The following is a 25366-nucleotide window of genomic DNA, read 5'->3' as shown; positions in this document are numbered from 1 at the left end:
TGCTCTACACAAATTCAGAGAAGTCAGCCATCAGTTTGAAAGCACAAACTGATGGGAGTAACAGTTTATAGGTTACAGAAGGGTATTTTATTGTTAACGGACTGTACCAAGTTAAGATTTAAGAGGGGGAGAGACAACATGTAGGCAAGGAATGCTATGATACTTTTTTTCCCCAACCCAAACCACTGCAATTACTCTGATGTGAATTTTTGATGACTTCCGACATCTTGCATGGTTAATAATCGCTTCAGCTGTCATGTTTGGTTAATGTGGAAAATGCATTTGCTGCATTGTGATGCAGTGCTGTGGCCACAGACTGTAACACCAGTAGTGAAGCTGGTCCCTTAACTGAGCAGCAGGAATTTGCACATGCCATGATGCTAAAATAAATGGTAGTTAAAAGATTTTATACAGCAGCAGACAGATTCTGCCATTTTAGTCTACAGTATGTGTAGATACAACATACAGAAGCATCTCAGATCATTGTGCCCTTGTCAACTGTACTGCCCTTCAAGCAGAACAGTAAATTCGCCATCTTAAATGTTTGGCCTCTTAGTAGTTAAAAGATTTTGATACTGTTTAAATAACTATTCAGATTAATTATAGCTTTGAAAAGAACAGAGGTTATTTGCATTTCAGGAATATACAGCCAATGAAACTGTCACTGACACAGGAAAATGCAGACCTTTTATTAACATATGCTCAGCTCAACTGTCACTTCTTTGTACAACATTTAGGGGAAAATATATGGTGTGTAAGTAATGAATATTCCCATTCTACTGCAATGATTTTTTAAAAGTGCTCCTCAGGAAGGGGTTTTTTTCCTCCATGTTTTAACATATAACCTGAAAATTAAAGACTACATTAAAATATTATCATGTTTTTCACTGTCAAAAAAGGAAATTCAGTGTGGCAAACAACTGTACAATTATAGGAAAGCTTGTGAAAAAGCAAAGATAGAGCCACGCTAAGACCAAGGCACCAGATGATTAAAGTCAGGCTGGTCAGGTGATGGGCCATCATCATGGTGCAGACTGCAAAAGGAAAATAGAACCATTCTCTCCTCAAAAACAAAAACCACAAACCCTAAGATTGCAATCTGTTGGTTGCAAAACCAACATCTATACTGCAGAACCTGAAAGACACATAATATTTGCCAATTTCATGATGTATTTTTATATAAATATTAACTTGGCTATTTAGCATACAGAATTTGACTACTGACGGTTCTTACTCATCTACCATCATCAGTTTTGTATTTTAAGAAGCAAAACCAACTTACATTGTTCCTTTAAAAGAATAAATATAATTAACTTATTTCTTACATCAGTACTTTTGCCAATTAAATAAATACCCAGAGTTGAGATGTTTCAGACATTTCTGCCTTACAAAAACAAACAAAAAACCCGAACTAAACTAAAAAGAATGAACATAGGAACACACTGGTGTCTGAACAGCGAATAACAATGAAAGAACTTATGTTACTAGCATAAAAATCAACTCATGATTTCCTTTGTTTTATTCATTGTGATAACACCAAATGCATAATTTGGAGGTGCATGTGTTAACAAGCACTGTAAAGCTGAAGAGCTTTCTAGTTTTCTTACCCTAACTTAAAATTAACTGCACCAACAGTGCTATGTGGTGCCATAGCAGATGTCACAGTAGTTGTAGCTAACATTCAACAATCAAGCTTTTTTTGTTCCAGACCCAATACCAGGTACCACTAACAGCTGAGAAAACTGCACAAGGAGGGAGGGAGAAACGTGTGTGAGGGTAGCTTTGAAATTAACCAGGCTCAGCTTATGCTCCAATTACTGAACAAAAGACAATCCTAGGGGACCTCTCTCTGAACCAGTGCAAGAAGCAAACTCTTTTGTTTCTGATCAAATAAATACTGTACTGGAGCATGGTGGATATACAGCAATAGGAGTCTCTGCCTGGGGATGAAAAGAACCCAAAGACCCAAGTGTGGTTAAAGTCAAACTATTTCACGGACCTAAAACCTGTTCCCAAGGGATACATCTGAGGTTCACTACAGGGGAGTAAGAAAACCCTCTTTATTTACTGAAAAAAACCTCACCGAGTCACTGTTAAGACGTTTTTCCTCTTTAGTATTGCCAACAAATAAATTAAGAGGGTATTTCTTTATGCTAGAATAAATTCTCAATCAGCTCAGCCCCTTCTTCCTCCAACTACGAGTATCCCAAGGAAACTAGATGAGTGGCTGACTTGGAGTTGCAAGATATGCTGGCTGGAAAGGACCTCAGAGCAGAAGTGTTAACTATCCTGCCTTCAGACCCCAGATGGCTGAACAGGTAAGGAGGTCACAACAAAAATGCTACCAAGAAGCTACCTTACAAAGGAGGTGCTTCTCTACTTATTTGTCACTAACTGAACATAAAGTAATCTATTCCTAAATTTGGTAGTCCATTGTTTTTGTATTTTGGCTTTACATAACCCTAGACACCAAAAACTAAAGCAAAAAAGAAAAGGGTTAAAAACTAACAGGTCCAGCATTTATTAATATAAGGGATTAAAGTGGGCTCACTTAAACAAATGTAGAGATTACAGTCTAGAAAAGGGAGCTATTGAACTTTTGTGGTTCAAATAGAACTATAATAATTGCCAGGTAAAATAATATTCAAGTGAACAACTGTAGAGCTCTACGGTACAGTGACCACATATAGGACTTTACCCAGAAAAACTTTTACAGATACTTGGTGGGCTCTGCTCTGTCTTCTGCCAGGTTCTCCAGGCTGCTGGGAAGATCAATAGTACTGGTGGGTAAGTGCTTTTAAGAGTAAAGAAGGAAGCCAGGTGAAGCTGGGTGATGACTCCCTCTATGAGCAAACTCCCAGCTTTCCGAGATATAGCTGGGATAGCTAGGTCCCTGCTCCCTTTCCACCCCACCACTACCAGCCTCCTCCTGGCTTCTTCTCCTCACTGAGACCTTGGCCCTTTGCCTCCTGCTAAACATTTCTCCTATTACACATTCATTTCTACTGCCACAATTCTTCTCTGTAGGCCTGTGGCTCTCGAAAATTCTGTATGGAGCTGTTTTCTGAGCAATTTTCTTACCCCATCTCCAAATGCTTCAGGAGCATTTCCACAGTGATAGCTTACCAGAACATCAGAAACGGAAATGAAATCTCAACTCTCAATCTAGTTAATCTTCCAATTCCTTAGCCTCAACAAAAAGCACCCATCCTTCTCCTTGCCCAAACGTCACGTAATTTCTGAACATCCTTCTTAAGCCCATCAGGCACCACGTGTGGCAGATGTTTTATCCCAAATGTCCCTCACACATCTTTTTCCTGTTTTTTCAGCTACCACATTGGTCCTGGCTGTTGTCACCTCAAAGCTGTATTACTACAATTGCCTCTGAATGTCACCTAGCAGCTATCCTTCCACTGGCCAAACCAACTTCCATAAGCACTGCCATGCCCTCCCTCCTTTCTTCTCAACATTTACCTGCTCCGAAACTTTCAACACCTACCGCCTACACTCCACTGCCTGGCAGTCACTCCTTCCATGTTTGACTGCCCTTCCCTGACGGATTTTACTTCTTAGCACATAACTTCCATTTCTTACCTCCCTGACTTTGGTCAGGTTATTATTCTTCTTTCACTTCCTGCAAGCTAAACCCATTTCATTTTTCAAGGCCCATCTGTTCCAGGGAGTCTTTCCCAACTACTCCAGAATTCACTTGTTATTAACTGCTTCCACGCCTCTGAATTCCCATGGCATTTAGAATCCTGTGTCGCTCTCATTCAGTCTGTCTGTCACTTTTCACAGCTTGGACAGTTTGATCTTGCAGGAATGTCGGTGTTGGCTCTCCAGGCAGAAGACAAACTTCCAGAGGGCAGCATCCAGAATTTGTATTTATTCGAATTATCTCCATAGTGCTGTCCTTAATGGGCACTGAACAAAACCACTTCTTAATTTTTATTAGTGTCTACTAGGCCCTGCCCAGGTAGATGCAGGCAGTTATACTTAAAAGGGAGCTAAATATTACTTTTGCTTGTTCTTTCAAATCTTTTCAGCTCCCTGAGATAATTCCAGCCTTAGGTGGTAAGATACTAAGGCAGTTCTTGGCCACTGTGCCGAGGCACTAAGCTCTTCTTTGTGACTAAGCATCATTACCAACAGTATTCAATTCCCAAAGTTGGCTTCCTCATTATACGCAACTAGAGCCACGGAAGTTCGGGGAAAATGAGATGGCCTGACCCAAAGTCAGTGGTATGGCATTCACAGCTCATCTGTCCTTACTAATCAGCTGAGAATGAAAAAGCAATCTGCTAATTTATTGCAGACATTTCATCCTGAATATTATTTTAGGTGAGGAACACCAGATTTAGGCAGTCAATAAAAAAAGAGAAGATTTCTGCACAGCCTTATTTAGCACTAAAACAAATTACAGTTCATTCTCTCTTGCTGATACACAAACTAGACTGCCCAGAGGTCAAGAAACAACAGGGAAAAGTAAGCTTTCCCAGCTAATAAGTTCCTGCTGCCCCAGAGTGGTGGTTCTGCCTTTGATATGACTATAAACCAAAAGGGTGAGAGCAGGGTTTATAAGTGGGCCAGATAAGAAATGCACCTCGGTGAAAGAAATTTCAGAAGATTTCCATTTTAAATGTGTTTTCAAGAAGTAGTTCCCCAATAAAAGCAATTACTAATGGGAAGAGGAAGTATAGTCCTCAATATTTCTCCAGGGCAATTCATTACAGTTTTAAGTAGCCTCCCAGATTTCTAAAAATCAAAGTGGGAAAGGCTCTTTTCTTATCAGTCTGTCTCTGTTTCTGTCATACAAACACACACACACACACACACACACACACACGCGCGCGCGCTCACTCTCTCTCTCAGCATCTACTAAGCCTTGGTATTTAGAGAGAGAGAACAAATGAGACTTTCAGCAAGAACTTGTAGAATATGTGAAGAAGTTCTACCACAGTAAAAAATAAATGAAATAATAAGATATATGTTCATTGGATTCACAGCCACAAAATTTCAGGCACAGAGAGACTCAAACTCAGGTTCTGGCCCAGCTCCTGGCTTTGGGCCTAAGACCTGGCTTTCTTGTTTCCTTACAGAGAGAGCTCTTGGCACAGCACTATGGGACACGTACTGAGAAAAACTGCATGAGTGCCTGCTAGAGCCCCAGATTTCATGGAATTTTAAGTCATTACATGGGGGATGGTGGTGGTTGCACAAGAACGGCTTCTAGCTTGTTAATTCTTGTTACCAATGTACTTTTCACAACAGATGTATTTCTTGCCAGGTTGATTGTAAATAGAATTCTTTTAAACAAATTCTATTTTAAATTCAGCAGGGAAGCTGTTATTTGAAGGAATACTAAAGCTGAACATTGTCCCAAGGTTTCTTTTACAAATCTAGATATTCATATTTGGATTTGCCTATTAAAAGCAGAGTCCATCATAATTTTACTATTATGTTAAAGACACTAAAACCTTAATTTTTATATAGTTTATGCACATATTTATTATTTGTGCTACTATCTGGAAAACAGTGATATGGCCAGATACTGGTAAGAAAAATACAAAAGACTCCTCAACAGAAAGAAAAGGATTATTAAAATTATCCAGCCCTCAACGATTTAAACAAGGGGAAAAAGAACTGTATTTCTTTCATTATTGGGTTATAATTTTACTCACTGACATAAATAAAATGTAGCTTTCTCAAAGTTTTCTATGAAGAAAACTTAAAGGCAAAATTCTATTTTTCATCAATTCCTATTATAAAATTGAAAATAGCATTCCTCAAAGCAATAAAAAAAAATCTGGCACCAACAAATAAAAGTATATTCAAGGATATAAACTTTAAGAAAAAAAAAAAAAACTATAAAATAACCAGACTAAAAATGATGAGAAATGACAGTAAAATGAATTTGAAACAGCAACTACGATGATGACCTGTGGGATACTGGTCCTACATGAAGGGTGTGAGAGGTGAGGGGGCCCCTGCCTTTCTTCACCCCTACTTCAGGTCAGGATAGACAAACATGGCAAGGGAGGGGTGGCCTTGTCTATGGGGCCCTAAAAAATACTGGGTTGGGTTTTCATCGCTGTACCTGTGCCCTCCTCATCTCAAAATAGGGGCACAAGGATCTGCAATTCTAAAATTTTTTTTGGAAAAACAGGCTGATTTTAAAATCCGCTTTCCCCACACTGTTCCCTCCATCAGCCTTCCAGCAGGGATGCGCAAATGGTTTTAAAAACAATGGTCCAGTTTTATTAACATGCTTCTTAACACTAAGTCCTCCAGCAAACTACTGAGGAGACCAAAACGTTTCCAGTTCTACTACTTTGCCATCTCACACCTTTAAGAAGATACTGGCAGGCCGGGTGTGGTGGCTCACGCCTGTAATCCCAGCACTTTGGGAGGCAGAGGCGGGTGGATCACGAGGTCAGGAGATCGAGACCATCCTGACTAACACAGTGAAACCCCGTCTCTCCTAAAAATACAAAAAATTAGCCGGGCGTGGTGGCAGGTGCCTGTAATCCCAGCTACTCGGGAGGCTGAGGCAGGAGAATGGCGTGAACCCGGGAGGCGGAGCTTGCAGTGAGCCGAGATTGCGCCACTGCACTCCAGCCTGGGCGACAGAGCAAGACTCCGTCTCAAAAAAAAAAAAAAAAGACTGAAGAAGACACTGGAGCATTTTAAGTAGCCAGTTTCCCTCAGGAAAACCTACAACACTGAACCTGTAGTAAGAATGGGGACTATATTATATCTACTTAAAGTGCTTAACACAGCATCATGTGCAGAATAAGTGCTTGACATGACTGATTAACCTATAAATTGCTGAGTATTATTATTCAGAAGTTCTAGAAATGTCTACATAACTCCAGATGGTCATCAGCCTTTTCCAACTGTAGTGTTTCTTGGCAAACTATCATTTAGCATTTAATCTGGTGAAGTGTTCCTATGAAGCTACCTACACATTATTAGAACTTAATTCGGGCTGGGCACGGTGGCTCACATCTGCGATCTCTGTACTTTAGGAGCCCAAGGTAGGTGGATCGCTTGAGCTCAGGAGTTTGAGACCAACCTGGGCAACATGGTGAAACCCCGTCTCTGGCAAAAATACAAAAAATTAGCCAGGCATGGTGGCATGCGCCTGTAGTCCCAGCTACTCGGGAGGCTGAGGTGGGAGGATCACTTGACCCTGGGAGGTGGAGGTTGCAATGAGCAGAGATTGCACCACTGCACTCCAGCCTGGGCAACAGAGCGAGACTCTTGTCTCAAAAAAAAAAAAAAAAAAAACCCTAATCTGGTAACTGATAGGACTACCCAAATATGATTTCTAAAATCAAGCAGTGATCAAGTCCAGTGGAAAGCATACTGAAGCTAGAGTCAGAACAACTGGGTTCTAGGCAACCAAATCATTCACCTCATGCCTCAGTTTCTTCATCTGTGAAATGAGAAAATACCACCACACCAGGATAAAGTAAGAGCACTGCATGTATTTTCAACTATCTATACAATAGGATTCTCTTCAAAGCCAAGAGAAGCCATTTCAAATGATTTCTAAAACACAGGCAGCACATTTTAATACATTTTTCAAATATGCAGACTGATTTAGACATTTCCAAAGAAATACTTATTCTGCTTCTCTGCTTTCTCTCATGGCATCTGTTGTTACTAGCAGCTAAGGAAAAGTAAAATCTAATGTCATTAGCAGTAGACCCAAGATCCCTAGCACACATTTAATGGTGGGGGTGGGGGGCATACAGAGAGAAGCAAATGAAAAGTGAACAAAATGAGAATGAGAGGAGCTGGGAGAAAGGCAGAGAAATCAGGTTAATGAATAAAAACAAGTCCATCTTTCATCTCTCCTGGCTCCTACTGATGGCAGACGGTGTATTTAATCTGCTGAGAGACCAGATTTAAGGCCTCCTTTTGGCATAGTCCATCCATGAATTATTAACATTTGCAGAAGCAACAGCACATCCGCTCACAGCAATCAGAGAGGATAATGATGATTAACTAAGATGGGATTATTAATCCTCCCACTTCCCTTTCCCATGTCTCCCTCTCTTCTTTATTCTCCTCTGGGCTCTGACTACTTTTTAGGTAGTATATTTTGAGCTACAGCCTTAATATCAGATTCAATACCTCTATGATGAAAACAATTATAACTGACAAGTTATAAGTCATAAGTTTTTAAATATATATGTTTTAAACATATATTATATTGAACACTATGTCCTTGATGAAGCAAAGATAAAAACAAAGGTGGTTATAAATTCTTTATGGACTCAACTTAAAAGATAAATACACTGCTTTGCAGGCTGCTTTGTTTACAGTTTGTTTAGTGAAAATTCAGTATTAGTCCACAGGTGGACTGAGTTTAAAAGTTGGCAAAGACACCTAGAAAAGTAGGTTTACCTACAGTAGACTTCTGTTATCACTTAATTCAGTAGATCTCAAGCTGGAGTACTTGTTAAAACACAGACTCTGGGTTGCACCCTCAGAGATTTGGATTCAATAGGTCTGCGGGGAGCCTGAGAATCACATTTCTTAAAAGTTCCCAGGTGATGCTGATGCTGCTGGTCTGAGCGCCACACTCTAGAATCACTGACCAAAAGGCTTTTTTCTGGTTGCCAAAGGTGTTCAGGGCAGGAGAGGAATGGAGGAGGAAATTAAACACAACCTGAGCTAGAAAGTTAACACAAAGACAGAGATGAGATCAGTGGCTCCTTCCCCTTCCTAACCCCCAAGGAAAAGCCTAGATGCCTGAAAGGCTCTGCAATGCGTTTGTTGCTCTAAAATAAACCCCATCCCATAACACTGCCCCATCCTCAAAAAAGAAAGTAGAATGAATAGTTAACAAATAGTGAAAAGCATATATGAGGTTGGGAGGTAGATTAATTTACAACTTCATTTCCAAAACACGAAACGCAACCAAACGTCTTCTTTTCCTTGGTCAGTTTCTTCCCCATTCTCCCCCTACTTAGATTTGGCTTTAATGTATAATCAATCACCTAATAATCAATAAGTTGCAACTCTCACCTCAAACCTTGGCTTACTAAGTACTTGTGAGGAAAAACCAATTCAAACTGTGTCTACTCTGCTCTCACAACACAATGACAATCAACACAGAAGACTCCCTTTTGGGTTTTTACGGAGGCTTCCTTATGTAGGCATGCCTGATAAAACCACTGGCCACTGGTGATCAACTTAACCTTCAGATCCTCTCTCTTCCTAGCAGGCTGGAGGAAACAGAGTCCAAGACCAAATACATATTTCGCACTATCACAGTACTATAACAGAAAACTCTTACAGGCCCTCAATACCAAGCTGAGTCAGACACTAAAAAACAAAGGTAGAAAATTAGCAGAGGCTTCAGGCAACGGCCAAAGTAAGGAAATGCACTTCAGGTACATATTACAAGAGCAGAACATGAGCAAACTGGCTAGACAAATAAAACTAAATTCCACTTATTTGGGGTTTGCAAATGCAGAAAACACAAGTAATGAGAGTATGTAGGGCAGTGGAGAAACAAGGAAGACGCCCACCTCTGATGGGCAGCAAAGCTAGGCTCCTACAGAGCTTCCGGGCCCCTGATGGGGAAATGTCATTCCATAGAAAACAGGTTAAGAAATGGTCAGAGGAAAGACAGGGATAAAACATTAAGAAATTCGGCCAGTGGTGAAAGAACTAGCTTAGTGTCTTTGCAGAAAAGAATAATATGGCATTTACCCAATGAATCCATCACTTGATGCCTTCCTCAGCAAGGCATAAGAAAAGTAAGACTACAGGACAAGGTATAAAGAATCCGGAGTCCAATCTCACTCTCTGACTGTGTTCATTCCACAGGAAGATAGCTTTGGTGGGTGCATACTGCCAAGCTGTGGGAGCCATTCTAACAGCCATGTTTTCACAGCTAACACTTGATCAGAAAAATGAGAAAAAATTCTACCCAATCATGTTCTCTACCCTTTTTCTGCCCTCAATACCGCTGAGGCATCTGGTACACTCCCATTAGCAATGGCAGCTCCTGCTGACAGCCAGTCTAAAAAGGCTGAGACAAGGGGACAGGTGGCAGAGAGAGGGATGCAAAGGACAGAAGGAAAGCAAAAGTGAAAGGAAGAAAGGAGAAAAGACCAAAAAATGAAAAGAAAATGAAAAGGAAGGGAACAGAGAAGGTGGTATCCAGCATAAAACAGAAAGCAAAATAATGGCAAAAACAGAAACAAAACAAAGAAATCTTTCCTTCAATCTGATCTAAAACCCCTGACATTCCTTCCAGTCCACCTAAAGTTCCAAATATGGCATTTGTTTCAGTTTGCTACTTTTCATTTGCTTGGCAGCAATGATCTACTCAGACAGCATAAACCCAGCACTACTTCACATAAAGGAAAACAGCAGTAAACTATGTCAGCAGTATCAACAAACATCAGTATCACTTTTTGTTCCAAAGTATATCTCAGATGGAAAAAATTAGGTTTATCACCACTCAGTGTATAGTCCACAGAAGCCAATCACGCCAAATTACTCTTCTAAGTAGCATTTCCATCCCTAATTTAATCAGCAAGTCTTTTGTGCTGGAGGGAATAAATGGAAACGTCATTCCACAGAAAACAGGTAAGAAATGGTCAGAGGAAAGGCAGGGACAAAACATTAAGAAATTCGACCAGTGGTGAAAGAACTGGCTTAGTGTCTTTGCTGAAAAGAATAATATGGCATTTACCCAACCAATCCATCACTTGATGCCTTCCTCAGCAAGGCATAAGAGAAGTAAGACTACAGGACAAGGTATAAAAAATTATTTGGGTTCAAGTTCCACCTTTTACAGTAACTAATCTATCTTAATCTCAATTACTTCCCCTTTTAAATAAAGATGATGCCAACACTCAATCAATCCATCTCATACACTGCAGTGTGGAACAAGAGAATGACAAAGCCCACCGAAAAGTATTATACAAATGAAAAGATTATTATGATGTGTCCCTCAAACTTCATACAAAGTTCCAGGCCTATTACTTCCCCCTAAATCTTCCAAATTAGGACAAAGTCACAGAACTTCTCAATAACCAGCCTTCCAAATAGTTTGAGGGGATAATGAAATGATTTAAGGGTTGTTCATGAAATCAGCATATCTCTGATCCCATTTTGCACATAAAGAAGCTTTTCCATTACAGAATAAAGGAAAAGACTGTGTGTCAATTTATAGGAATTGACCAATTTTGAGCTATGAGGTTCATGTGTTTTTTTGTTTATTTTTTTTTTAATTTTTCAGTAGAGACGGGGTTTCACCATGTTAGCTAGGATGGTCTCGATCTCCTCACCTCGTGATCCACCCGCCTCAGCCTCCCAAAGTGCTGGGATTACAGGTGTGAGCTACCACGCCCGGCCTATGAGGGCCACTTTTACAGTCTATTTCTAACACACACTTCATGTACCAGTCTCTCACTTCTCTATTATCAATTTTCCTTGTCATTTCAAACAGAAGATGTTCTACCGTTTCAAGTACCTGGTTTAAAAAGTTCAACACTCCCTAAATGGTACCTGTCCTAACAACTTCAAGGGGGAGTACAACAGTCAAGAAAGTGACTATGGAGCCATTTTCCAAATTTTCTGAAGTAAGCCCATCTTATTTTTATGATTGGTGGGGGTGGGGGAAGTCAATTTTCCCCCCTTAAAGCCATTCGGTTCTCATTTACTCTCAAAGTCACAGATTTAATGTTTTTGTCATCTCCCTCAGCCTTAACTCAAGGGGTGAAAACACACCCTTTATTCCAGTCAAAAGATGCCCAGGCTGTGAAAGAAGATGGTGAAAGTTTTTTGTGACCAATGATGACTTCTCCAACCACTCCTGAGCCCCTGGCCAGCTCTCTCCATAAACAGGATACTGCACCAGCCCTTCAGCTAGATTCTAATTTCAACTCCATGCCAGCAGAGTGGAACCAGGCAAACCTAATTGTCACCTACTCTTGCATACTCACTGACACCCCTTCTCCCTTCCCTGCTTAGTCTTCTCTTCCTGATTCTGTTACATTAGTTTTTGTTTGTTTATAAAAGCCAGATAGCTCAAAGAGTACCAGTTTGCAAGACATGAGGTGTTAATGTTCAGCTGAATGTCAATTCCTCACTTTTAGACTCTTAAACGTGAATAATTTTGCTGTAGAGAAATCTGTCTTGTATTCTGGAATATACACACAAAGTTGAGGGCTTTGTGTCTTTAAAACCAAATACACATAGTACCCTTAGACAGACAAATCATATTATGCAATATAAGATTTCAACATTCTGGCACACTGCCAGGGCTTAATGGCCAGTCAGACGCTAAGTAAGGAAATGGGTTTACATTAAACCTACAAATAAGTCAACAATCAATAGTTCAGTATTACAGTAAAAATTTGATGTGCCCTTTAAATTGCTTCTAGCATCATACTTCTAACTCAAGTTCAGCTTCAGAAGCAAAACAAAACAAAGATGATCAAGCAAGAAGCTGAATACAACCTATTTTCACAAGCACAAAGCTTTGGCATTTTGAAACTAAAAGCTGCTCCAGGATTTCACGGAAATCCTTTACAGTGTACCTGTAGGGCAGCAAACCTGAAAAATAATAGGCTGAGCTTTAGACAGTAAATTAAACTGACAGCTCAGCAAGCAGAAAACTATGGCAAAAAAAGCAAGCACCTGAAGATAAACGGATGAAGCAGGTTTGGTCTTTCTGCAAAACTAAATGCCCCTCAACCACCATCTCCCAACACTCCGCAAGAGTTCACATCAGGGTTGAGAAAGTATGCTCCAGCTTCTCCCTTAATCAACGTTATTTTACTACTAAGCTTGTGTAAATAAGAGCTATGCCTACCACATCCATTCAAAAGATGGTACACTTTTCTTCGGCACTGTGGGCTTTCTACTCTTTATTTTGCTCTAAATGAATGATCAATTATACTTCTATTTTATACTTTCACTAACTTTCCTCCTTCTAATACATCCTGAAAAACTTCCCTCCTTCACTAAAACAGTCTTAGTCTGCAAATGCAACTGAAATCCTAGGCAGCTAAGAGCACAGTATCAGACTCAAATCAACAGGCTGGAGCTCTGGTCTGGCATATCTAGCCTCCGTAAGCCTTAGCTTCCTCATCTGTGACGTGGGGTTAAGAATAAGTATCCACCTCAGAGGGTTGCTGGTAAGATTAAATGAGCAAGCCTAGGAAGTGCTTAGCACACGTCTGAACGTAATAAATGCTCAATAAACCTTGGCTTTGCCTCCCTGATGTTAGCTGGGGTAAGACAAAAGTCACTTTTTTTTTTTTTTTTTTTTGAGACAGAGTATTGCTCTGTCCCCCAGACTGGAGTGCAGTGGGGCGATCTCGGCTCACCGCAAGCTCTACCTCCCGGGTTCACACCATTCTCCTGCCTCAGCCTCCCAAGTAGCTGGGACTACAGGCACCTGCCACCACGCCAGGCTAATTTTTTGTATTTTTTAGTAGAGACAGGGTTTCACCATGTTAGCCAGGATGGTCTAAATCTCCTGAACTCGTGATCCGCCCGCCTTGGCCTCCAAAATGCTGGGATTACAGGCGTGAGCAATCACACTTAGCCAAAAAAAAAATTTTTTTTTTTTTTTGAGACAGAGTTTTGCTTTTGTCACCCAGGCTGGAGTGCAATGGCGCAATCTTGGCTCACCACAACCTCCGCCTCCCGGATTCAAGCAATTCTCCTGCCTCAGCCTCCTGAGTAGCTAGGATTACAGGCATACACCACCGCGCCCAGCTAATTTTGTATTTTTAGTAGAGATGGGGTTTCTCCATGTTGGTCATGCTGGTCTCAAACTCCCGACCTCAGGTGATCTACCCACCTCAGCCTCCCGAAGTGCTGGGATTATAGGCATGAGCCACTGCACCCGGCCAAAAGACAAGAATTTAATGTGTCTCTGGTACTACGTTTCACTGCAATGGTGAGAAACAGGGAAGGAAGAAGGAAGGAGAGAAAAACACAACTATTTAAACTTGTGGTACTCAAAATATGGTTAAAGGAGCACCGGTCCGCAAACGGTTTGCTCCCAGTCTGCAGCAGATAAGTGCAAAAACTGACAATAAGGATTTAGAGATTTTTACAGCAAACTGAGTAATTTTATAGCTATCAAATCCAATTTTAAAAAGGGCTTGTATTTTGCATGTCTTTTTTTCCTAGTAATTCATTTTCGTTATATTTTATAAAAGTATCTCTCAGTCTGAGACAAAATGAAGAAAAAAACTGGTTTGAGAAGCACTGATTCAGTAAAAGCACCTTTTGAATGAACAACATCCACCACTATATTCATTCAATGCTAAGACATCTGGGGCAGTTTAGGGCCTCATTACAGAATTAAATGATCCTGTAAATGCCCACAAACTTTCAAGGGTCCGCCAGGCCCTGCTCATTTAGAGACCGGTCCTCCTGTTGAGAAAGATTGATGTGCACTGTGAAAGTGAGAGAACCTACAAGAAGAAGAGAGAAAACTCCCAGGGAATATCACATTAGTTTATTTTGGTACCTTGAGCAAATCAAGCATATCATATAACCTTCCATGGCTGTTTCTACCTGTCCCTAAGATGGCAATAGCATTTTAAAATAGACTATTTTTTTAAAAGAAAAGGGAGGAGTGGAGGAAACTCTCCCCCATATCCTTTTGTTCATCCCATTCAAAGAAATAAACCAAATTAGTCAGTAATTTTTAAAAATCAGCAAGTAAATCCACACTCCCACTTACATTCTGCTGACCTAACCCTCCCTCCCTTTTGTTTTATAAATTAAACAAATAGTCTAGTCTTCATTGCAAATATGTCTTATAAGACAAGGGTTCTTTCTGAATAATTTCTTGGCAGCTGTGTCACGCCCAGCCCTGCTCAGCAGATTCTGCTGCAGTGCTTCAAGTGCTGCAGCTTTCTGGAAAGCACAGGCAGGATTTTGCTGATGGCATCTCAGCCTCACAGCCACTCCACAGTGAGAGGCAAGGACTGGCCCTTCTGTCCTCCAGGATAATTAAAGTGGTGCGTGCACCACTGCTGATCTTGTGATCGCTGCAGACCAGCAGCTGTCAGAATCAAGGGCCTTAGCCCCAGCATGGCCGTCAGCAACCTGGGCTTGGGGAACGCATTCAGCCTCTCCATATCTGAAGTGCAAGATGGAAGCTGGGCATCTGTGAAATGGAAAGATGCTTTAAAAGGAAGCGATACACACTGGTTCTTAGAGCACTGCAGCACAAGAAAATTCTAAGTCTAGGTCTTGTCAGTAGGGGATGTTGCCCATCTTACCTCCCAGCTTCTTTTCCTGGTCCCTACCAAACAAACAAATGAAAAGAAGTAAAGCCAAGGGTCTCGCCTCTATGTAATCCCCTCTCTCGGTTCCATCGCAGATCATGGATTTTTAGTGAGACACTACTAACCTGGGCCCCAAAGTTTTGTAACCGAGAAGCCTCAGTTTGCCAACTGCCACATCAGGCTGCAGGCCTGCACAGCTTTGGATCGAACATTCCAAAAACAGAAATAAGAGATCACAAGGTGCTGTGGCAAGCAGATCAAAGTGGCACACTGGGTAAAGGGCTGCCATCTGAGAACAACAGACTGGTCTACAGTAAAACATTCAATATCTGACAAGGCTTTAACCACAATTTAAATCATAACTACTCCAGTATCAAATAGTTCAGCAGATAAAAAGACACGCCCATTTCTGGTTCCTGCAACCGAGCAATTTATATATGCCAGACTGAAGATGTCAATCTATGTTTCTCATCTCCAAAGTGCTGGGGCATCAGTGGTATCGGTAGGTGAAGAGACAGCTGGTGAAGGAGGGAGGGGACGACTCAACTCCAGTTCAAAGGCACCAGAGCCTGGCCAATATCTGAAGTCTTCTATTAAAATGTTAAATATTTTAGCCACGGGGCTTGTTCCAAAATACTCTTAGAGAACCATTCCAACTTCTTTCTTCTTTAAGTTGGTAATTGATATTCTCTTGCTCACTACAGGATATAAGAAACCTCCTAGAAGACAAAAAAGCCTGTCATTTCCTGCTCGTTCCGAATGCATTCAGCATCCATTTACTTGCTTGTTCTGAAAGACTTGCATTGAGGAGTAAGTGTGAATGGATAAATAAAAAGGCTGAAATCTTATATCCCTGGCTCACATAAAAGCAGTTTTTCACATTTTCCCCAGACCCATTTTTATTCCAAAGTTACCATTTTTAGTTCCATTCACAGAATACTTTAATGTAATTGCATACTTTGCCACCAGACCACAATGCCTACCTTTTCCCTTATCACGGACAGGCAGAAAAATTAAATCATTTCAATTTCTTACCACTGTGATCAGCATTAGGCTACCTAATTATAAACACAAAACAGGATGGCACATTAGCCTGCCTCTGTGAAGACACTATTTTTTTTTTTTTACAGGTTTACTGGTTTTTACCAGCTCTAAGATTTATACTGGGTCAGGGTTTAATGATAAGGAACCGAAATATGTTTATTAAGTAGGTGTGATGTAGACACCACCGTGTTCACATAGGGGACAAAGCTTGGCACCACTTATTGTCCCTCAACCAGAACAGGGCACAGTAAGATGTAATGTCTTTTCTACATGCAATTCAGTCACTACACCCAAATCTTGGCCTAAAATGTACCCAGTGTTCCAGGAAAGGATTTCTCTTCAACTAACAGACTTTGGATCTGGTGATAATCAGATTCATCACTCCTACTGAGCCCAGGAGCATTAACTATAGGTTGTTTTAAGTCTACGATGGGCAGCTGTCATAAGCTGAGAAAGAGCAAGATTCAAATATCCATTATATCCCTCTAAAAACTCAAAGGGTATCATGAACATCCTGTTTGTTCTCTTAGGGACAAGAGGAATATAACAAAGGAGATCAATAAATGCAAATGCTAAACTAAAAGCCTTCACACCATTAGATTCCACGGAATAGTCTCTTATATTTTTATATTATGTGAAAATATTTAGACAGCAAAGTCTTATTCCCTCAGGGTCCACAGTCCATCAGTTCAAAATCATCCAATTTGGGCTAGATCACCATTTTGTGCAGAAGAGCCCACTCAGGCATATTAAGAACAGAAACAAGATGTAAGATAGGGATGTTCTGCCTACTTAAACCATTTCCCAGAATCGTTACACAAATTATCAGTACGCAAACAGATGCAACTCTTTTAAGAACTTCATCTCTTCCTTAGATTTGCTAAAGCAGGTCTGGTAATAATACTTTTCCTTGGTAAACATGCTTAGCAGTTTCAGTTTCAGAAACAGATCAAAATGACAACTGTATTTCTTTCAGTCTTAGAATTAAGATACTGTTTACCCATTCAGACTGTACTTTCCCTTAACTGATTCAAGCTAAGGAAATTTTACTGCACTTTTTCTTCAATATTAATATTTTGCCAGTAATTCTTGAAGAGCTATTCACATACTAATCATTCTAGGTAAATCTGACCCTCTTTCCAACAAACTGCCACAGGATTTCTGCAACCTGTTCCCAACCAACAACTTGCCAGTACTACAAACACCCAATTAGTGAGCAACTACTTTTCCTCTTTGCTGTTATATATAGCTGCATTTAAGGAGCAGAAGATAGAAAACTAAAAGACAGACTATAAAAATAATTCAGGTGATAAGGGGTTACAACACTATTGATTCATTTTTTAATTTTATTTATTTTTTGAGACAGAGTCTCTCTCTGTCCGCCAGGCTGGAGTGCTGTGGTGCCATCTCAGCTCACTACAACCTCCACCTCTCGGGTTCAAGTGATTCTTCTGTCTTAACCTCCTGAGTAGCTGGAATTACAGGCGTGCACCAACATGTCCGGATAATTTTTGTATTTTTAGTAGAGATGGGTTTCACCATGTTGACCAGGCTGATCTTGAGCTTCTAACCTCAAGTGATCTGCCTGCCTCGGCCTCCCAAAGTGCTGGGATTACAGGTGTGGGCCACCGCATCCGGCCACTGATTCATTTTTATACTTACCAAAACCATTTAGTTTCTTCTTACTATTTAAAAGACAAACTAAAAGTGGTTTGAGCATATTCTACATTTCCAAGTACAGGAAAAGGAAGAAAACAATGAATATGTTATAGATACAGTGTGGCAAGCAAAACAAGTTTTTAACAGTCAATTATTATCACACCTTTAGTCTTACATATGATAGTTCAGCTTCCCTAACTCTAATTTTTTTATGGTTATTTTATCCTGTTTACCACTTCTTTTCCTCTTTACTCATATAGGACAGATTTCCACCGGGAGATTTAGACAGATTATGAAGACCTTCAGAACAGAGTCTTTTTTTTTTTTCTTTTGGGTAGAAGGGGCTGAATTTTCACTTAACTATGATTAGAAGTGGCGGCTAAGTCAATTCCAACAACATAATCTAGATTTCTATTTACTTTGTAAGGGAACATTCAGAAAGTTTTGTCTTTTCCTAAGCAGGGAAGCCAATATACTATATTTGGAGGCTGTGGGGAAGACAGGTCTATTAAGACTACGAAGAGGTGACATCTAAGGAAAGCCTTAGGGTCTTAGACTGAAATTAGGGCTTGGATGTTCCAGGACAAGTGAAGGCAGTGGGCAAAGATATAAGTTATAAAAGAAAAAAGAATGGGTTGGGCATTTATATATATATATATACACATACACACACACACACACACACACACACACACACACACACACACAAGCAGTTCCTTCTACCTTCGAAAAATGCCAAAATTTAATCCTATCTATACTTACCTTAAAAACTACATTATTTAACACTTTAAGAAGCAGAGAGTTTCTAGTTGAAAAATGTTTCTAGATAAATCTCTCAAACACATTACAGACTGTTAACATGTTTAGAAAGAGTAACTACTATTAAATTCTGAAATCAGATAAAAGTAGTCACCCTCATTTCCCAAAGGCTCAAAGGAGAATGAGGAGGATGACATGAGAAACTTAGTTGGGATCTGCAGTACTGAACGACTAGCAATGGATATCTTATCCCAATACTGCCCATAGATATGAAATAGAGTTAGATTTGAAGATGTTTCATTCTTTACAGTAACAGTTTTAAAATTTCTGGCACTATAAGTACAGTGGGTTGAAGTATGTGTCCCACAAAAAGATATGTCCAAGTCCCAACCTCTGGTCCTTGTAAATGTGACCTTACTTGGAAATAGGGCCTTTGCAAATGTAATTAAGGATCTCAAGAAGAGATTATCCTGGATTTAGGGTGGGTCCTAAATCCAATGACTGGTGTCCTTATATGACATGAAAGATAGACCTGACACATACAAGGAAGAACCTGTGAAGATGGAGGAAGAGATGAAGTTATGCTGCCATAAGCCAAGGAATGTCAGGAGCCAATCAGAAGCCAGAAGAGGAAGGAGTCTCCCCTAGAGCCTATGGAGAGTGTGGTGCTGCCAATACCTTGATTTCAAAGTTCAGGATTCCAGAACTGTGACAGAATAAACTTCTGTTGTTTTAGGCTACCAAATTTGCAGTACTTTGTTACAGCATCCCTAGGAATTCAATATAGTAAGTTCGGCAATTATTTATTATTGCTCTGCAACGGTCTAATGCCATTAAAAATATTTTTAATTATTAGGGATACATCATATTTATTCAAGTTGTACATGTGATACTTTGATACAAGCATACAATGTGTAATAATCAAATCGGCAATCAGGATACCCTTTGCCTCAAGTGTTTATCATTTCTTTGTGTTAGAAACATTCCAATTCTACTCTTAGTTATTTTGAAAGTCTAATGCCACTTAAAAATATTATAGACTAATGCTGGGAAACTGCAGCTCCCATTTTCATGGCCAACTCAGGCTATTTCTGCACAGACTTCTTGAAATATACATGCAATCTAGTGAAAAAACCCAGAATATAACTGAACTATGTAAATTTGCACTTTATTATTTTATAATACATGTATCCATGATACATTAGGTCTGTTCAGATCACAGTAAAGATGTGCAATATGCCCTCAATATTTTTTTCTCCAAAGACAGAAGTGAGCAAGTGGATCTCTGTGAAAGGACGCATACTCCCAAGTACCACAAAGTCATTTAGAACAGATCCAGTAGAGCTGTTTTAGTAGCATGTCCTGTTATCACTCTTCACCTCTATTATACAAATGTAGGCCTTCTTTATGACCATTTCCAAAAAATAAAATCAATAAACATTCAAAAAAATTCTACTAGTATCATCCCTACATATATTTAAGTGGCGTTTCTTTAATATACTACCTTTGCTGGTCATAGCAATTTTTTTAAAATGCATTCACAATGCACACAAACATTATTGATTATGACAAACAACGAAATGGTAACAACAAAAACCGGTATTAATTTCAAGCTCCATTAGAAGCAGAAGGAAATATAATCAATGTTTACCAAATAGAAAAGGACAATGAATACATGGCAAAATGCCCTTAGGCTTATAAGTAATGCTAACAATGGATAGTACAAAGTCCTGGACAGTATTTGTCAAAGAATGCATCAGCATTTCCTTTTTATGAACAGTACTTTAAGTGGCTTATAAATTGACATAATAATTTCCCTCTGACTGATAGCACATGGAATTAGGGTGCATTCTCACCTCAAAAAAAAATGCATTGATTGAAAAACAAAAGTTCAATTACAAAAGTCCATCAGATTTATGGTATGTGAATTATATCTCATTTAAGCAATTAAAATAAATGAAAAAAAGTCCATCAAATAGTATATCTGGCTTTTCTAAAGACAAATCACTGAAAATGTCCAAGTTTACTCTTCTTGGATAACTAACACATTATGAGAAGAATTAAGAGGAGGATCACTGCATGCCAGGAGTGCAAGCTGTCTTGGCTCTTATACTTGGTTACTAAATAAGAAGTCAGGGAAGGACATGTGTATAGGAAGTTTAAGCACAGGTCAACTGAGCCACACAATACAACTTAAAACCTCCAATCCCTATTGATAAAACGGAGTTCCCCCAGATCAGGCCAAAGCTAAATTTTCTCCTTTAAGCCTTTGCTGGCAAGAAGATGAAGTCAACAGAGAACTTATTTCAAAACTAGTAAGCCTTAAACTTTTACTTCAGGTCTAGATGATCAATTCCTAATTAATCAAGTTATCTTGGACTGACCATTTTGCATTTTTGAAGCTATTCTGGAACAGCACAACGAAGAGGTGAGTTTTTTTTTTGTTTTGTTTTGTTTTTTGAGACAGGGTCTTGCTCTGTCACCCAGACTTGAGTACAGTGGTGCACACAGGAGGGACTCACTGCAGCCTCAACCTCAACCTCCTGGACTCAAGTGATGTTCCCGCCTCAGCCTCCCCCTGTAGCTGGAACTACAGGTGTGCGCCACCATGCCCCGATAATTTTTTATCTTTGTAGAGACAGAGTGACGTAGTTTGAATACATGTCCCTGCCAAATCTCATGTTGAACTGTAATCCCCAATGTTGGGGGTGGGGCCTGGTGGGAGGTGACTGGATCATGGGAGCAGATTTCTCATGAATGGTTTAATACCATCCTCTTGGTGCTGTCCTCATGACAGTGAGTTCTTATGAGATCTGGTGTTTGAAAGTGGCACCCGCCCCTGCCCGCAACTCTTTCTAGCTCCTGCTTTCACCATGTGACGTGCAAGCTCCCACTTTGCCTTTTGCCATGAGTAAAAGCTCCCTGAGGCCTCCCCAGAAGCAGATGCTGGTTTTATGCTTCTTGTACAGCCTGCGGAACCATGAGCCAATTGAACCTCTTTCTTTATATATTACCCAGTCTCAGGTACGTCTTTATAGTAATGTAAGGATGGCCGAATACAGGGGGTATCACTATGTCGCCCAGGCTGGTCTCGAACTCCTAGGCTCAAGCAATCCTCCCACCTCAGCCTCCTACCATGCTGGGATTAGAGGCATGAGCTACTGTGCCTGGCCAAGAGGTGAACTTTTGAAATGGAAGCATCCTTAATCTCAAAGTTCAGAGACTTCCCAGTGGTACAGGACCAAAGCTCTGATGTGCTCATTCCAAATTAAGAAATTCTCTTTGATGTAACTAAGCATATATTGTTAGAAAACCATCTAATGGCAGTGTTGAAGGAGGGTATTCTTCCATTAAGTAGAAGGTTAGATGAAATGATCATTATGACTCAATACCTTTACAAACCTGTCAATACCTTAAGGTAAAAAAATGGAGTTTCACATCACTGGAAATGCATGAAGTGCATCACAAAATGCTGTTGAGTATTCCAAATACCTACTCCAAGAATATCAAAGAAAATGTAAAAAACACTTTGTTTTTCAAACAAACAATTTCTCTGGTATTTTCAACATTAAAAACAAACAAAAACCCTTTCAGCAGGTGCCATTTCTTTCCACATTATTAGGGATGCTCCCAAAATATATGGTGATTATTCATCCCTGTTATATGTATTTGTTAACAGAGAGCCTCAAGCAGTTGTACGGGGGAGGGGGGCTAAAACTTTAAAAAAAAGTTTAAAAAGTATACATGCCATTTTAAGATTACACAGAAATGAGAAGGCAACTATAAGTTGACAGGCAAAAATAATTTAGCATATAAAACTGGAAAAACTGGATTTTCATACTTTGGGAACATAGCAGCAATAGGAAAAATATCTATAGTTCTTCAACTCTCAACTCAAAGTAGTTTTAGGTTTCTGAATTCAAATAAATGCAGCAGAAATGTGGCCATTAGATGGACTAAAATGGTTCTTAGGAAGGTTACTGGGGTAGAGAGTATTAATTCAAATTGAGCCCAAATAATATTGCCCATTTCTACTAGAATTTGCCTCTGCAGGAGGCATCCTTTCATTTTCAGGTAAATCAATGATAAAAAAATAAAATGGTGCCCCACTGTCCCTTCACTCTAATGCAAATGCAGTGTTCCAATTCCTCAAAAACTAAACAGACCGTGAGTTTTTTCCTTAACAATTTTATGTCAGTTTCTGATTAGATTAAAACAGCTATCAATTGCTTGTGGCATATTTGGTTAAATGAGACTGGAGTGCTCTATTAGACTATTTCCTGGTGCCACTAATGCAGCCAAACACTTCTTGGAAATCATTGAGTAGGTTTCAGTAAATAGTACTCTAAGTTGTCCCCAGCTCTTTGCCAACCAATACAAGTAAGATGTAAAAAAGAAATGTGGAAGACGAATAGTAAAATTATTTGAGATCTAGCAAAGAAAGTGAAAGAAACTTGCGACTAATGTCTCTGAGCCTTGGATTAAGCCCAAGGAAGGAAGAGAAATCTGTTCTCCTAATTATAATAATCTAAAAAGTGCAGGTTGGAATTGCTTTCTTAAATTCAGCCACACAGAGAGCTCTGAAAATAACCCAATGTTTTCCACTATACCTCCAAAGCTGAATTTACTGTTCTCTTAATATCTGAGGAAGAAGAAAATTAACAAAGAAAACTGAAATTCCTCAATCTGCTGGTTAATAAAGGGCCACGGTCTTCAGCCTGGGTTATATGCTCTGGGTTCCACCTGCACTTGGCAGCCCTTACCTGAATGTCAGTGTCCTTCACAGGCTCAAGAGGCTCAAAGGTGGTGGCTGCACTCAGACTCTCCAGTCGCTGGGAGATGTGAGATATGTCAAGTCCCCGAGACCCGAGGAGAACTGACCTATGTGAGGATATAGAATAGGGGGATATAAGTAAGGGGAAAAGTAGGATTAGGACATCTAATATGCTTCATCAAATACTGGAGAGTATTTTTAATTCAAAACTTCCTATATACTCTCCAGACACTTTTACATAGTTGTTTTATATCTTTCCATAGAGATCACCTGGAATAAGAGCCATAACACTGTACTTTGTAGTAACAGATTCAAGTTCTAATCATGCCTGAATTTGAGAGCCTTGTCTAGAATAAAACGATACTACTACCACAGACTAGACTGTTCCAAACATGTCATAGTAAAGAAACCCATGAGGTACATGCTATCATTCATCCCCATTTTATGGATGAGAGAACTAAGGTACAAAGAGGTTAGCCAGCTTGCCCAAAGTCACAGAGTCAGGAAGTGGCAGAGGCAGGTCATCTAGTTCTGTGGCACAACGCTTTTCTTTTTTTTCTGAGACCGAGTCTCACTCTGTCGTCCAGACTGGATTGCAGTGGCATGATCTCGGCTCACTGCAACCTCCACCTCCCAGGTTCATGTGATTCTCCTGCCTCAGCCTCCCGGGTTGTATAGCACAACTCTTAACCACCATCCTACACTTACAGCCTCTGTAGATGGATATAGTGAACTACAACATTGTAGAAGTTTCAGGAGTAACCTAGTATAAACGTCATTCATGAGCTAAGGAAACTAAAGGTTCAAGGTGATCAATGATTTGCCCAGGGGCAATCAAACCAGAATTCAAGGCCAGTTCTCCACGGCTTCCCTTCAAAAGCCAAACGCCATGTTCAGCACATCTGCAGGTTCCCTCTCTGCCGCCCAGTCTAATAATATAGGAGGCTGTTATCTGATCAGTAAATGCTTTCGAAGAGAAATGGGAATAATATAGCCATCTTTATTTCTACTCACCTGGGGCAACATAACAAGGGTTGTTTTTTAAAGAAAAGGTTGCACTAATATCTAGAACACTCTCTGGAAAAAAGAAACTTAGGGGAACTCAATTTCTATTCCACCACTCTCCACTCTCCACTCTCCACTCCACTCCACTCCATTCCATTCTTCTATTTTATTTTATTTTCAGACAGGGTCTTGCTCTGTTGCCCAGGCTGGTCTCAAACTCCTGACCAAGCGATCCTTCTGCCTCAGCCTCCAAAAGTGCTGGGATTACAGGCGTGAACCACCACATCCAGCCCATTAATTTGTAGACTGTTTTTAGTTATAAATTAGTACCGAAAACTCTCACTGATAACATTTGTGTTCACTTTGAGTAACTTAATAGTCAGAGAATTTGGCAGCACATGTAACCCTAACACCTACAGGTATAACACCTAAAAGTTTCAATCCCGAACTAACAGACTTATTGGAGAAGAGAAAGGATTTCGAATATGTAGTTCTAATACAATAAATACTACAGCAACAGATTACATTTACCCAGAGGTTCCTTCCTATAGATTTTTGTCTCTTCCAGGTCAACTATGATGCCATCCCCGGGGCTTTCCCTCCAGGTTGCCATATCTTGCCTCTCTCCTCTAATAATCCTAAATAGTTAACTCTCTAAAAGAGTGGGTCTCTCTTCTCAAAAGAAGACATTTATGCAGCCAACAAACATATGAAAAAAAGCTCAGTATCACTGATTATTAGAGGAATGCAAATCAAAACCACAATGAGATACCATCTCATGCCAATCAGAATGGCGATTATTAAAAAGTCAGGAAACAATAGATGTTGGCAAGGCTGT

At 39.9% G+C, this 25366-nt stretch overlaps 1 protein-coding gene across 3 annotated transcripts in view; it reads right to left on the bottom strand.

The window, feature by feature from the left end:
- Nucleotides 1-25366, bottom strand: part of NUP93 (nucleoporin 93) — a 118444-nt gene that overhangs the window by 68008 nt on the left and 25070 nt on the right. For all 3 annotated transcript variants that reach the window (XM_032157399.2, XM_058441016.1, XM_058441017.1), the window contains one exon: nt 23513-23630. In XM_032157399.2, the coding sequence (XP_032013290.1) occupies nt 23513-23630 (118 nt within the window). The remainder of the gene's footprint in view (nt 1-23512; nt 23631-25366) is intronic.

The sequence above is a fragment of the Hylobates moloch genome, unplaced genomic scaffold (assembly GCF_009828535.3).
Source record: "Hylobates moloch isolate HMO894 unplaced genomic scaffold, HMol_V3 SCAFFOLD_6, whole genome shotgun sequence".
NCBI lineage: Eukaryota > Metazoa > Chordata > Mammalia > Primates > Hylobatidae > Hylobates > Hylobates moloch.
The sequence above is the reverse complement of the archived record's forward strand: the minus strand, read 5'-3'. Positions and strand labels throughout refer to the sequence as shown.